Consider the following 12,900-nt stretch of genomic DNA (forward strand, 5'->3'; position numbering starts at 1 on the left):
TATAGACCTGGAGTGTTATCATAGCTTCACACAGTTGTAAGATGAAACAAAGTCCTACGCAAGTAAACTTAATGTTTTATCAAACATATCTCTTATGCAGGAAAAATGGTCTTTGTTTTCACCATTACATTTGTTTGATGTAGATATACTGCATTTTGGCTTTTTTTCGTGTTAAGGCCAAAGATAAATAAGCCAGTACTTAACTCTTTCCTGGTCCTGGGTGTTGGATAATGCAGACAGAAATGAAGGCAGCAGCCCAAAGCCCAGTTTCTCAAGCCGTCCCATCTAATCACAGCACAAGTCTCTGGGGTCCTCTCGGTTGTCTTGCAGTGGTGGCCATGTGAAGCTCGATGAGGAGACAGACCTGGGCTATGTGGAGAACGGGACGCCCTGTGGGCCGAACATGGTGTGCCTTGAGCATCGCTGCCTCCCCACCGAGGCCTTCAACTTCAGTACCTGTCCAGGCACCACAGACAGCCAAATTTGTTCAGGACACGGTGTATGTTCTTGTACTCTTTAATCCTTTTTTCTACTTTTGCTGAGTATCTGGTTTTGCGTAGCGTACTAGCTAGACCTTTCAGGAAGGCAGTAGCATGACTCTAGAAGTCTTTATACTGGAGCAGCTTTTGAAGAGGAAAGGGGGAGGAGGCACATAGATAAATATAATGCATCTAGTCAAGGCATCTTAAACAATGAGTCACAGTAAGTACGTATTAGTTTTGCAAAGATTTTATCAATCAATTCTTTTGCTATTGCTTCTGCTAACTTGATATTTCCTCAGGCAACGTACTGAAGAATATAAACGTTCAAGAACTGAGAAACTTGGGTCTCTGTTCTTCCAGATGCTCTCTTTAATTCCCTCTGTATTATGTCAACAGCCAAGAAGGTTCATAAAGTCATTGGATTTTGTTGGCTGAGAGCTACTTTGCTCTAGAGAAGAAGGCAGTGAGCTGGCTCTTGGCTACTGGTAGCTTCTCTACTCGGTGCACAGCCTGTGGCTTTGTGGTGGCCCTGGCGAGTCCCTTAGTCTCTCACACAGTTTGAAATGGTGTCCAGGTGCCTACGGCTGAGCTGAGAGCAAAGGAGTTGTTCTCTCTTAACGTCTTTTGTCTTTTACATTGCAGTAAAAAAAAAAAAAAAAAAAAAGATTTTTTTTAATCTCAAATTAACTGTTTCATCGTATTTTGAAAAAGTAAAATCGTTGAGGTTCAGAGTCTCCCAAAGCAATTATAAACGGCTCTATTAAATATGTGTTACATTAAATATGTTAAGGTACTTAACACACGACATATCTTTATATACAGAGCATAATAATACATTTACTACATTTATATCTAACATATAAATTAAAAATCGGTGTATATTAAAAATGTTTTGCAAAATTTTGCAGGCAGTCGAAATCAGTGCTATATGACTGTACCTATACTGTAGGTATTAATTATGAGAACAGATTAATTTTGTTATTTTATTCTGAACTACGCTTTTGGCTGCAGGTTTGTAGCAATGAAATAAAGTGTGTCTGTGACCGATTCTGGGGAGGAGATGACTGCAGTTCTCGCATCAAAGATGATCTATTTTTTGATAAAGATGCCATCAATAAAGGTACGTCGTTATAATTTTTTGCGAATAACTGGAAAAGCTTGGATTTGAGGGAAGTTCGTTAAGCAAAATTAGATCTCCTGCTCCTTCAGTTAGCATACAACACTATTAGGAGCCTCATTCCCTTCCCTTCCTCCCACATCAGAAGTACTTGGTGTCTGTGAATGAGCTCTCAGACTTGGGGCTGCATGCAAGCAGTGCCACTCACTAGCACCCAGTACACTTCTCGGACTGGTACCAGTGTGTCCAGTTGTACCTTGCTTGTCCCAGTCACCTAAGTGTCCTTATTAAGCATATTGCTAGATTAGGACAAGCAAAAAGTTACTGGGACTTTTCATATCTAGATGGAAAGGTAATGTTGCTTACATGATTGGTTTTTATTTGTAGGGTCAATTTTTTATTATATGGCCAGTATGCAGAATGTTGGCACACAAATTTTAGGCTTTTACGTTTTTTGAGTGAAAGTTTTTATTCATCTTTAGGCTTGCGTACAAGAGAAAGTTATACTGTGGAAAAATTAGAGTGTAAATGTTTTTCATTATAACTCCTTATCGGGGGACAGTTTTACCATGTTCCAGAATGTCACTTTTGGTTAGTTTATTCAGCTATGGAAGAGATTTGAGCAAAAAGAAACAAAGAAGTCACTTTTATTCCAATGTAAGCATGTATTTGCCAGGCAGGTTATAGGACATAGGCTACAGCAGTTTAATATTGATAACATTATATTGGCATACGTGGCACAACTTTCCCATGTAGCAAGTGTTCAGTTAAGGAAAATGGACACAGAGGTCAAAGCTTGATTTACAAGTGATATTTTTATGTCCATGCTATGCCTGAAGATTATATCAGTGGTTACATTTAATCAGCCTAGTGCAAGTTGTCCAAGCAGGTTTTTGAAAGAGAGTGCATTTACTGTTTTTGTATATTTTTCTCCTAAAACCGTGTATATTTTTTCCCTTTCTTGTGTTTCCAGGTGTTGTTAGCACAAATATAATAATAGGGGCTATTGCTGGCACCATTTTAGTGTTGGCTCTCGTTTTAGGAATCACTGGTTGGGGTTACAAGTAAGTAAATTGTGTTCTTCTTAGTACAGTTACAAATATTTTTATTTCATCTGATAGCTGATTATGTTATGAAAAGAACAGTTCAAATATATTAAAAAAAGTCCAAATCATATTATATTTGTGCAGTGACATTTTTATAGTATTAGCATTTTTCAAGCAATTCTTATATGTATATGCCGTTTTGGAGAGCTTGATCCAGGTTTGAAACTTATTTAGTTATTTGGTTTTTTTTGGTAGACGATCAGATTATGATTTTACTGTATCTGACAAAGGAAATACAAGAGTATAGTCTGAATCAATTATAAATCTTTCCTAATGACAGTAAATTTAGCAAGATTAGCCTTCAGTCAGTAAAGCATTTAACCATAAACTTCCTTAAACAGATGTTTATATTCAGTCACAGTAACCTGAAGTTAATTCAGGCACCTTTTTTTTGTAAGAGGGAGAGAGAGAGATCTGTAATTTGCAAATAAAGGGCCAATTGTCTCCTGGTATAGAGCTGTCAGTGTTCTGCTCACTGAGAGGCAGAACAGATAATTTTTGCCTGACTGATCTTTTTCATTTTTTTTCCTTTTGTGAATTTCTTCTAAAACCAGAGGAGTTGAGTTTTTTTGCATGCATTAAAAAATATTCAAGGTACCTGCTTTGTCACCTATGTTTGGGTGAGATTGGCTCTTGAAGTCCTTCCTCTACAGGTCCTTGGCGTGCTTGAGGGGCAGGGCATGTTCAGCTGCAGGCAGTGCTATAGCTGGGACACGGCCCCAGCAATTTGCCGTAACGAGCTGGCACATCCTGCGCTGGTTTGTTAGAATGAGGTAGGCTGAGCGCAGCTCAGAAATATGTAAGGAAAGAAGCACTTGGAAAAAAGCATGAAGATTAGGAGAGTAAAAAGATAGGTTATGCTGTCTTGGTATATCACCCTTGGCTTCTGGCAGTATCTGAAAATCTGGACTTGTATTTTGAGTACAACTTCAAAAGTTAAGGGCTTATTTTGCGATCACATCTAGCCAGTGGGATTAGTTTTTGGAGATGACGGGAAAGAGTGCACCTTTCACTAGCAGCTTCACAGTGAATAAACTTAAACTCATAACGAACTGCACCTTCAGCTCAGCTCTGACTTTAGCCATCAATGTGAAGATGTTTTCCTCGTTTATTCTGATTTAGAATGCTTATGAGTATGTTTATTTCAGAAATGTTTTCTATAGAAATATTTTGAGGAAAACTTTTATTCTGCATACATTACTTTTCTCTTTACATTTTTTTTTTCTCTTACTGACCATGTATACCTGCATAGTGATAACTCATTCTTCTTTCTTTTTCTTCTCTTTGTATGGAAAGAAACTACAGAAGACAGAGGTATGTGATAAAAGTGATAGAATGTATATTAGAAAGTTCTGAAAATAGCTTTTCTTATCTCTTGCTCATTTACATGCTATGAAGAAAATAAAGTGATCACTATATTTTCTATAAGGAAAATATATATTTCTATACGGAAAATAAAGTGATTATTTATCATAATTTAAAGAATATTTGCTTGAATGTGTGAAATTGGTATTTATTCTAGAAAGGCATTGCTTGAAATCCTCATTTCACTGGAGTCGTTAGCAAATATAGTGTTTACTTCTGAGAGAGACTATTTTATTTAGGAAAACAGGAGAATATTTCAAATAATAGACACTGAAAATCTGCTGTTAGAGGTGAAACTGTTCTTGGGAGGGTGAGAATTGAATAATTAATATTAACATGATGTTCAGGAACCTTTTGAGACAAACTCATTCCTGGAGCTCCTTTGCAGTTAATAATACAATACATTTAAGTTGCTCTTAATGAAGAGCCCATTCCTTCCCATCACCCTGTTCGATTGATTTGTAGCTAAAGCACAGTGCTGTTTTCAGCACAGGGCAAAGCTTTCATGCTTTCAATCTCGTGGCCAAAACAAAAAGAGTTCCTCATGACTCAGGTTTGGCTCCTGGTAGACAACTTCCCTTTCATCATCTGCCTGCCAGACTGGTCTTCTGGAAAGGAGTTGGCTCCTTTCTCTCCCAGTCCCCCACAGATAAGAGAGTGTCTCAAATTCTCCTGTTTTCTGCCTGTGTCATCACCTTCTGGTCCAAGCTGCTACTTTGTCACTGCTACCTGTTGTGCTTGTTCTCCATTTCCCCTGCCTTCGTAGTGCTTTCTCTGCCAGGCTCAAAATACTTGCAAAAAGCAGAAAAGCTCTGCCAAGTGCTGGTTGTGTCCTACAAGGTCAGATAGGTGGCAGGAATGGTAACAGGCAAAAGGCAAAGCTATTGAAGTCAAGCTTTATGGAGAGGTTGGTGGGTAGTAAATGTCACCTGGCACAAGGAAGGCAGAATTTCAGGGTTTGGTGCTGCTCAGTGGCACGCGATGTATCTATAACCACAGATTAACATGGCCATCGAGTCGCTTTATTGTGGGTGTTTCAGTGTTGGCTGAGGACAGAGCAGCCAGAACCTCGAAATACAGAAAGAGATCACCCCATACATGTTCACATTGGAATTTTAGACAATCTAACTTTTTCAAATTCCCTCATCTCCAGAAATTAGTACATGGACAGAGAGCTGTGAGTATGCAGTCAGTCGGTAGCTGTGTCTGTGGGCATGGACAGAGTGGAAACCAGCATAAGCTGAGGCTTTTGAAGATGATGCAGGTATTTAGTAATGACATCTCCCTCATGCAGAAAATGAAGTTCTGTAGGCTGACTTCTAAATAGAATAATTTTGGGTGTATACAAGAAGTGCTCCATAAATGGAAATAACAGACATCAACCAGAGTGTCCAGAGTGTCCTTTTTTTTTTTTTTTGAATTGTTTATGATTAGTCCTTAAATAAAGATAAAAACAAGCCAGTGAGGTATTTTTGAGCATTACATAAGGAATGATATTTAGTAGTACTAAGCAACTGAAATGAGTAAACTGAAAATAATAAAAAAGAGCAACATAGCAAGGATTCTGCTAGCTGGGATAGTGTAGCTTAAAGGGCACAGCTACGTGGGAGAAGTAATTTCTGATGGTGTAATGAGAGGACAGTTGACTGGAAGAACCCTGGGGAACAGAGCTGGCCACACTGAGTCAGGTCTGAACACATCAATGTAACAGCTGAGGAAGGAGACAAGAACTCATGATACAAGACAAGAATTCATGAGACAATGAGAAAAGAATGAGACTCAGGAGGTGTTGGAAGAAATAGTGTGAAAATACTGCATTACACTAATGATTTATATGCCATATAATTTTAAATACTTCAGGAGCATTAGAAATTCAAATATGGAATGAAGAGAGCCCGAATCAGGGCTGTAGTTGGACACAATGTGAATGTGAATCAACCTTCTGATAAATGTGCATCTTAATAGAGGCGGTCTGAAGCAAAAAGGCCTTGGAAAGTGCAAGGCTGAATAGATAACTAAGCTGCTGGTATTATGATATAGCCAACTTTCAAAACAGATACTTGTACTAGGAAGGATTTTTCAACTGGGTGGAACCATAACTGGAATATTTGCATGGCAGTTTTTCTGCTGACAATGAATTCACTATCTGCAAAAAGCTTGCATAACTTGATTAGGGCTGTCTAATGCATAGATAGTTTTATGCACTATAACAAAAATTCTGCTACTGGAAAAGGATAAACTATTGTCAGATATGTGTGGCATTATTTTTGTGTGTCTTGGCAGATTTAGTCTACTGTGGTAATCGGGAGTAGCTGAGAACCTCTGACGCTGGTGTTAGTTCCCCTGCACGAGAAAATAGTTTATGAACTGGAGGTTTTTCTCCTCCTGAGACAGGTTGCTATTCTTGAATTAAATTATGATCACAAAAATTAAATGGAAAGAATCTACCTCAGAAGGAAAAAAGCATTCACTTTTCCTGAACTCCTTTTTGATGCAGGCATGCGTTCAGCTCAGGCTGCAGTACTTGTACTCCACCTGGGGATGCTTTTTGCAACCAGCACATTGAGCCATTGAAATGTCTGAACTTGGTTATCCAACATCTCAAGACCCACAGACTATTCACTTTGAAAATTGTGATCAGAGTTTATCAGTGAAATGTTCCTTGTTTTCCCGTACCGAAACCACATAATCTACTTCTCTGCACATATCAGAAGCATGTGGGAGTTTTCTCTCAGATGATTGAGTTATTTATTAACAGGCTTATTTTGTGTGGTTAGCAGGTTTCCTCAAGGATCACTGTCCTTGCCTCTTTCTTTTAAACTAATATTTGTGCATGTTTGTGTGTGTGCTGATACCTGTCATGTTTTCTGACTCTACAATGTTTATTACACTTTAGACAAATACCCCAGGGAGATTATGTAAAAAAGCCTGGAGAGGCCGACTCTTTTTATAGCGACATGCCTCCTGGAGTCAGCACAAACTCTGCATCTAGTTCTAAGAAGAGGTCTGCTTTTCTGTCGCATTTTCAGATTTCTACCTGTTCCATCACCCATTATTCCATTAGTCAGAACATTTCATTGTTTTGCAGCAGGTTTGGTTCTTTCTTCTTTCTTTGTGGAATGTTTGAAATAGCATCCTTTGTGCTTTGATTACAGATTTATTTTTTTTTTACATGCCCTGAGCTGCTATTTATTACAATTAGTCCAGAATAAACAAATTTTCCATTGTGAACCAGTTTTCGGTTAATCAAATTTTCATCATCTCCCTGCTTGAGAATCATTTTCAAGTAGACTGTAATAATAATTGCTGACTCAAAAAAAATATTAAAAGAACCACAATTTTTTAAATCATGGTCATGTAATCAAAGAAAAGGAACCCTGTCTTGTGTCAATAATAGTTATAAACATAAACTGTTCAATATAAATGTTACTCATATCTTTATTTGTTGGCGTCTTTAATTCACTGGGTTGACCTAGAGTTCTGGATAATAATCTTGCTGTCTCACATTAAAGATGACATTGCTTGCATTTTATTCCACTTACTAGACTAGTATACTAAACAGTCACTGAGTGTTATCTTAGAAAATAATTCTACAAAGACTTTCTGTAGTTTTCTGCTTGCTATTATGAGTAACCAAGGAGGGCATTAGATTTTGCCTTTGGTCAGATTTCACTAATTCTGTTATTGTTCCAGTTACTTTAAAAACCCAATGACATTTTAAAATGAAAATTCAGTGAAAAGCATTGAGAATCATTTGTAATTGCTAAGGTCATTAGGTCCTGATGCTCACCATCCCTCTGCAGTTAGAGATCCTTAAATTATGAAAATCTCTAGCTAGCACTCTAAAGCAATTTATGATAAGCACAATGTTGTAGGGGAAGGATAGACAATCCTGAACTGCTTCATAAGAAAGCCACAATTCTCGATTCTTGTCTTGCTGAGCAGTCTATGACTGTGCAGTTGATGAAGCCATTGTCTTTGTTATTGTTTCAAAGAAAGAGAGAAATGTATGGAAGGGATACATTTGCAGTGACATTTGCTATTTGCATATAGCAGCTTGATCCTGTATGCATCTTCACTCTGTTCTAATGAATATGTTATTAAGAAAACTGTAGTAGTGTATAATTAATTAATGATTTCTAATTTTTAAAATCAACTTTTAGATTTGTGAATGGATAAATTATTTGTTTTCAGGGTGCAAGCATTAATCTTAAATGATGCACTGTTTATGTTGCAGAATCTTTTCTCATTTGGGTAAAATTTTTTAAAAAGTCTTGAAGAAGCGAATTTTCATAGCTTTGTGTAAGCAGGTTCAAATACCAGTTAAGGGAAAAAAGTTTGGTTTTAAATTAATATAATTTAATATGTTTCTTCTTTCATTCAAAATCTGTGTTTCTTTTCATGCTTCATTTCTTTCACGTGTCTCTGTTTATTATTTGTTCCAAAAAGCTAATGGCTTCTAAGGTCTGTCTGTACTAGAGAGTTTTGTTGTTCCCTACCACCAGTTCAGGTGTGTTGTGCCACTGTAACGTCTGGAAAAGTAAGTCTGACAAATACTCCGTTAACATAGTCCTCCCATTTCAGTGCCCAGAGTGCTATTTCCTACCTTTCAAGCTGGTTTTGATTTGCTTTGCTTGCGGATGTAGATGTCATTTCTTGGGAGGCGTAAGAGTGATCGGGCCATTAGCCACCTGGGCCTCTCCATGCTGGAAAGTGCTATGAAGTGTTAGTATTAGGATGTTCAAGGATTAAGAGATAACTTTATGATAACTCTTGCTAGTATGAAACAGCAAGCACCAAAACCAGTATATAGCAAGACACTCCTGAGCCTGAAAATAGACCATTAGGAGGAGAAAATTATTAGAAAATCTTTAATGGATCTCTTGGTTCTCAGACCTTTCATGCATAAGTAAGTTTGAATTAATGACTCTGGACTTAAATCACAGTGTGACTGTGATTAGCCTGGTCTTCTAGAAACTGAAGAGCATCTGTCAGATGCCTGCCCTCTAAGGAAAGCAGAGACTGAAAAGTGCAAGAGTATTCAGACTTAAAAACTGCAGAAATAGATCCTTTAAGTAAAACTTCTTTGTAATAAATAAGCCATCTATACTGACCAGTTTTCAACTTCCTCTTGTTTTCTTTTCTTTTGGTAATAATCGTAGATCTCATGGTAAAACCCTATGTGTTGGACCTTGCCACACACATCTCTGGCTTTTAGAGGGAATACAAAAAGAAAGAAAAACTAGTTTGCACCAAGCACCTAGATTTAAAGACTGATTTTGATTTTGAGTTTGGCATTAAAATTATATGCTGTGGTGACTAGCCAACAAAATATAATACAAATTCAAAATTAGCAAAAATGAGACACAGTTACCCCTCCACTGGAGCTACCAGCTGTGGGTGGGAGGATGTTCATTGCAGACTCCTGGGCCCCTGAGACTTGTCGCAGTGGGTAGAGGGAAGCAGTCCCAGGTTTCCTGCAATGGCACGAGGAGGGAGTAGGCAGCCTGCAGACGAGATGTGACGAAAAGCACCTTGAGATGAACACAGCTGGAAGAGCATCTTCTAGCTAAGAACTGGGGAAGAACTGGAAATCTGGTGTGTGCTGGTGTTTGTGCTTTCCACAGTAGACGTGGGAGAAAGCAGTGCTCTGAAGCCTGGCCTTTGAACATGGACATGCCAAACCAGTTGAGGAACAGCTGGCAAAATGTAACAGCAGAGTTCAACCAGAAGCCCTGGATGCTCTGCTAGTGCAGACAGACCTTAGGCTGTGTTATGTCACTGGCCTCGGGAATTTGACTCTCTGAACAGCTGAGCTAACGTTGATGTGAGACAATACCCTTAACAATAACCGCATCTGAGCCCTCCTGTTCCAGGTCAAATGGATTATCTCATTCCTGGAGTGAAAGGATCCCAGACACAAAACATATTTCAGACATTTGTGAAAATGGGAGGCCTAGGAGTAATTCTTGGCAAGGTAAGTGTGAATCTCTGTGCTGACCACAGTGGAAACCAGCCTTTGGGCCATTGCTGCCCTGCTGAAAGTTTGATCTTAAGACAGCAGCATGACTCCTTAAAATTGTGCTGATTGTTATTAACCTGGACTTGGGATTTAGAACCACCTTACACAAGTACCTTTTTTGCACAACGCTTTGGTACGTAGAAACGACATTTAATTTCTCCCATTCCTCCAGTGTGAGCTACAATGAAAAGTAGGAAGAAGTCTATTCACTCTTGCCAGCTTCTGTAATTTTATCATGCAGTATTTAGTGTTTTTCTTGAAGTGTAGTGATTTTCTCAAATGAAAGCTGAAAGTAAGGAGTTTTTTTCTCTGCATGGTTGCAGCAAAAAGTAGAGAAAGATTACCTAAGTTTTCCCAGTCTGAGGTAAATCAGGAGGGACTGACCTGTGACTTTTAAACGGTTAAAGCTAATGAGGTAACGACTCTTTTGCTGGAGATGCAAAAAGAATATACAGGTTGGCATGGGACGCAGGTGAGTTTCAAGTTGTTTTACCGTCTGTCTTTATCCTTTGATTTCTTTCAGGTAATATAGGAGGAAACAGAAAGAAAGTCAGAGGCAAAAGATTTAGGCCACGGTCTAATTCAACTGAGTAAGTCTGAATTTAAAAAAGCAAAGCCAAAAAGTACAGTTTTCATATTTGTGTTTTGTAGATGGAGATTAAGAGTACTGAAAAGTAGACAGCTGCATTTTTGCACTGTGGCCCATTCTGATTGCTGACTGATAATCTGGTAAATGGTTTGGCTAACGTATTTCAACCTCTTTTAATGTATTCTTTAAAAATTAACTATCGATTTTCTTTTTTATGTAGGCTTCCTCACAGTCGTTCCCATAGCAATTCCCAATGATGGTGGCAGCCTGCACCATCACTGCAGGCTTTTGTCTACAGTAAACTGCCATTGCTGAGTGTATCCTGGTTCAATACTGAATTTCTGATAACCTGTTTCCTACCCTTGTCTTCACCTTGGGTTGGGCCATTGCAGAGTTAGAGATTTGTGTCTCTGCGTACCTGCCTGGAGGTTTTAGGAGAGGTATCTGTCTGCTTTGAGAGTACCCTGAAGTTTATCATTGTAAGCCTGAAACAGCTGGACTTGAGTAAGCCCTGCAATAAATGGGTAATGAGAGTCCTTACCAAGCGACTGATCCGCAGATCTTTCCAGTATGGCTTAGAGTTGCTTTCTTATTGATTTAGGGGTTACATTTACTGAAGAGCTCCTGTGTGCAGTGCTCTCCATAGGGAAAGAGCCTTTCTTTTGTACTTAGGCCTGCTGGTTCAGGCTGCTTTTGTGAATGAATGGTGGATGGCTCAAAACATAATCTCTGGGCTTGTCAAGTGCTGGCCTGCTCTTACAGCACTTATGCCACACGGGAATGGCCGCTTCTTTGACCATGGTGGCGATGACAGTGCCCTTTCCCTCTGTCATTAGTACTAACTTCACACCTCTATGGGCAAATCGGCTTGATACCAAACCCGCTGGAAAATAATAACGCTAACTCCTCTCCGGGCCTTACTTTCTTTGATTTGGGGATTTTGAGTTTGTTCTGAAACTTTTCTTCCACCTGCAGTGCACTGTCTTGAGGTGAGTAGGCTCAGAAAGGTTTGTAGAGAAGACCCTCTGTTACAAGTTACAGAAATAATAGTTTTGATGCACATTGCAATTATAACATTGCATGCTCAAAATGACAACATGCAACCAGAAATTTTAGCCCTAGATCCCTTGCAGGAGTTTATCTGTCAAGTGCCCCTGTGCTCTTGGTCTTCATGCTGATAAACTCTTGCTGGAGCGATATTTTGCTTGTTTTCTTTTTTTCTTGCATGAGACAGTTTGATAAAAGCAAAATTAGTCTGACCAAACTGCCAAGAATACAGATGAGATTGCATATTCTTTTTTAGAAACTTGTCCCATGCTTTCCTTCATTTCCAATTGTATTTCCTAAACAAAATTTGTTAAAAAAAAAAAAAAAAGGTACCATTATTCTATCATTCAGCATAGGTGTACGCTGGGGCTGAGTTGGTCCATAAAGAATGACACCAGATCAGCTCTTTTTAGCCTAGAGTGAATGTAACTGCATGGGAAGAGTATTGTTTTCAGTAAAAGCAGAAAAACCCAATCGGCATATTTTTTCCTCTGTGCTGCTCAGCTGGTATATTATACATTTGGTCTGAGAACTTTGGAGCACTAAATAAGTGGGTAGACAGGGAGAATGTGAGTTGGAAATCTTTTTCCCTGTAAATTTTTTCTCTTTTAAAAGTGCCCCTGAATTTCCACCTAATTCTCTGCTTTCCTTCTTGTTGCTTGTTACGATCTCTCAGCCCAGCAGCAGCCCTGGTGCTTGAAAGAGGAGACTTGTGCTTCTCAAGGGCTGTCCAGCAGCCTGTCACAGCCTGTGTGTTCCTGGGAGAGGCTTGCCAGGCAGGAAAATGCTCTTTCTCCTGACGGGGTTGATCCTGGATTGTAGAGGACCGCATGGCTTGTCCAAGTCTCCTCAGCAAGCCTGTCACCCCTTGGAGAGAGAGCTCCCTCTGAATGATCCACGTACTGTGCCAGTTCAGTGGGGAATGGAGAGAATTGCCGAGGGTGCACTATGGCTCTGGTTAGAGAGAGAACTTCCTTTGCAAATGGGCAAAATTGACTGAGAATGATCTAACTGTGGGCAGCATTTACTCACTTAGGAAAACAAAAAGCAATGCCAGATGCTTCAAGGATGCCTTAGAATTCATGGAGGCTTTTCTCAGGCAAATTTACCTTTGTACCTTCTCTGGGAAATATAGAAGAATATTGTAATCTGTTCTGAAATGGTGGATGGCA

General features: G+C 39.0%; 1 protein-coding gene across 1 annotated transcript in view; it reads left to right on the forward strand.

The window, feature by feature from the left end:
• ADAM22 (ADAM metallopeptidase domain 22) overlaps positions 1-12,900 on the forward strand; it is a 135,573-nt gene that overhangs the window by 109,709 nt on the left and 12,964 nt on the right. The window contains 7 exon segments of the mRNA XM_086615071.1: positions 331-499; positions 1,494-1,602; positions 2,573-2,663; positions 4,002-4,019; positions 6,967-7,161; positions 9,947-10,047; positions 10,616-10,682. Of these exon segments, the coding sequence (XP_086471197.1) occupies positions 331-499; positions 1,494-1,602; positions 2,573-2,663; positions 4,002-4,019; positions 6,967-7,161; positions 9,947-10,047; positions 10,616-10,682 (750 nt within the window).

Source organism: Tauraco erythrolophus, chromosome 7 (assembly GCF_009769465.1).
Source record: "Tauraco erythrolophus isolate bTauEry1 chromosome 7, bTauEry1.pri, whole genome shotgun sequence".
NCBI classification, from domain to species: domain Eukaryota; kingdom Metazoa; phylum Chordata; class Aves; order Musophagiformes; family Musophagidae; genus Tauraco; species Tauraco erythrolophus.